The sequence below is a fragment of the Oratosquilla oratoria genome, chromosome 41 (genome assembly GCF_046742065.1).
Source record: "Oratosquilla oratoria isolate Oo_2021 chromosome 41, ASM4674206v1, whole genome shotgun sequence".
Taxonomy (NCBI): domain Eukaryota; kingdom Metazoa; phylum Arthropoda; class Malacostraca; order Stomatopoda; family Squillidae; genus Oratosquilla; species Oratosquilla oratoria.
This window is the reverse complement of record NC_134817.1, coordinates 917,501-920,000: the sequence shown is the minus strand read 5'-3', so window position 1 is coordinate 920,000 and position 2,500 is coordinate 917,501. Positions and strand designations below refer to the sequence as shown.

Genomic DNA, 2,500 nt, shown 5'->3' with positions numbered 1-2,500 from the left:
TTTTCCATTTCAATTCCTTGCATAGGTTTTGTGTCGTCGACCCATCGCTTGATTTTCGGTCGACGGTGGTCGGAAGCGGGTCGTAAGCTTGGTGTGACTGGGGCTTCAAGCTCATTCTTTTCCTTTAGCCTAGTCCTCCTGTATGATCGCGTTTTTTTTTCAAAATAAGAATCAAATTTTACATCATTTTTTTTATCAGTATTGTTCATCTGCTTGCAATAAAATGTCCAAATTCCAGGTTTCGTAAGTAAATAAATTAGTAAATACATTAGCAAATACATTAATGAATAATATATTTACTTTGTCACAGTCACCTCTTCCTGCATTCGTTTGTTTCTGGTTGTTATTTTTATCATAAATCCTCTGGTGGATTAAGAACGTCTAGATTTAACCAGAAAAATTTTGATTTTTTCCTTTTCTTAAAAAATAATCGTTTGGCGTTTGCCAAAAAATATTTATAAAAATAAAAGCATATTGAGTGACATTTGGGAACAAAAACAGAAACTTCATTGGGGCTGAATAGAATCGTCTGTCGTAAGCACCACACCTCAGAGGCAATGTTCCCTCTAATTTTTTTTAGCTGTGAGGTTGTGCACAAATTTGCTTGTTTACAAACTTTGCCTTTCCCTGAAAAGTATGTCCTCACCCACGCGAGTCACTATCTGATCATTTAAGCCAAAACGCACAAATTGTAGGTCTGTATTACACATTACCTCCAAGCAGTGACGTTCCATATTTTTAGAGAATTTACGAGTTGACGTTTTGGGTGGAACTTCTTTATTGAATGGATTTTAATATCATCATTTGAAAACCATGTGTTCGCACATTTTTTCTTTATGTGCGATAGTTGTAAAACAAGTGCGCGCGCACATCCGCATAGCTCAGAGCAGTTTCCTTTTTTCAGGCTACCTCAATATGATCCTTATGATATGGTCTGCGACCCCTTTGATCTATTGTAAGGTTATTAAAGACAAAATTAACATAATTGAATTTTATTATAGCAATATGAATTTAAAAATTTTGAGCATACAAGATGTTTTGGCGACTCAAGGGCTGGGAAACAGTGGTTTAGAGGGAACGTTGCTCTGAGGTCCTCAGTGCACTCGCCTCGTTGGGTCGAACTGAGTTCGAGCTCGGGTGTTCCTCCTCTCCCGCAGGAGGTGGACGTCGCCCTGGGCCCCTTCGGCGTCACCTGGGACAGGTACCAGGTGGCCGACTTCTCCAAGGTGGTCCACGTGACAGAGCATTTCATCGTGTACACTAGGCCCGGGTTCGAGTCCGATATGGCTGGGTTCATCAAGCCCTTTCCCCTCCTGGTAAGACCCCCTCCTTTTTTTTTTTTTTTTTTTTTTTTTTTTAAATGTCCGATGTGGTCTTTGTGACTGAGCATTACAATATTTTTCTATAGATGATTAGCATCTACCCCCGTTAAGATTATTTCCTAACTATACAATAACTGTGCACTGTATAACTCCCTCAGGTCTGGGGACTGCTCGGCCTGACGTTGATTGTCATGATTTGGGCTTTATTCGGGGCTTCGAAGAGCTACAGAGGCGTCTGTTCGGCCAAGGAGCAGTTGGGCAGGAAGAGGACTTCGCCAGAGGGAGAAATGACCGTTAAAACATTTGATGACGTCACGTCGTCAGAAGTCATAAAAGATTCCGTCTTTTGGGTTCTGCAGATATTTTCGGCTCAGGGTACGTGACTATAGTGATGTCGTTATAGTAACTATGTCTGATGTACTTTAATTATTTAGTATATTTGAGTAGACAATGCATGATCCCTTGCCACATTTTTTGTTTTGAATTATTTATCTAATAATTTATGTACTACCTCTTAGGCGTGTTATTGTCTTCAACGATAGAAGCACTGGTTACCGAGAATACAGTTGTAATTAGTAAAATGTTAACGACATAAATTGATAATGAAGAGGTTTTCCTCCGTACTCTGTTATATTCATTATTTATATATTTATTTATTTATCTAAGCCTATCTCTTCTCTATATGTGATATATGGTCACTTCCGGAGGCAGTTACCAGTTACCTGGATGCCGAGGGTCATCGGCAAGAGTGACCAGGGGCAACGGACTGACTGATTTATTTACTCATTCATTCATTCATTACTTCCCCTTGAATTGTATCTATATCTGACCCCATTTATTTGTCTTAATTAAAAGAAATATAGATAAGAAAAATATCCCCATAGTCTTGATGTTTGTAAAGAGACGATTTGGACGAATAAGACGACGTCCATCGATAGTTATTTTTCTTCTTTCAGGCGCAAACAGCTCCTGGGTGGCCACTTCGGGGCGGTCTGGGACGCCTCTGGTCATCCTGTGGATGCTCTTCTGCTTCCTAGTGGGATCCATGTACAAGTCCAACCTGATGGCCATGCTCATCCTCCCCAAGGTAAGAGATGAGGACAATGGTGGTGATGGGGCGAACGAAGTTGTATACATGTTTGTACATGTACATTGGTATATATGTTTATGTATATGTA

General features: G+C 40.0%; 1 protein-coding gene across 1 annotated transcript in view; it reads left to right on the top strand.

The window, feature by feature from the left end:
- LOC143021251 (glutamate receptor ionotropic, kainate glr-3-like) overlaps positions 1-2,500 on the top strand; it is a 10,352-nt gene that overhangs the window by 2,613 nt on the left and 5,239 nt on the right. The window contains exons 4-6 of the mRNA XM_076178649.1: positions 1,158-1,316; positions 1,481-1,697; positions 2,279-2,409. Coding sequence (XP_076034764.1) covers positions 1,158-1,316; positions 1,481-1,697; positions 2,279-2,409 — 507 coding nt within the window. The remainder of the gene's footprint in view (positions 1-1,157; positions 1,317-1,480; positions 1,698-2,278; positions 2,410-2,500) is intronic.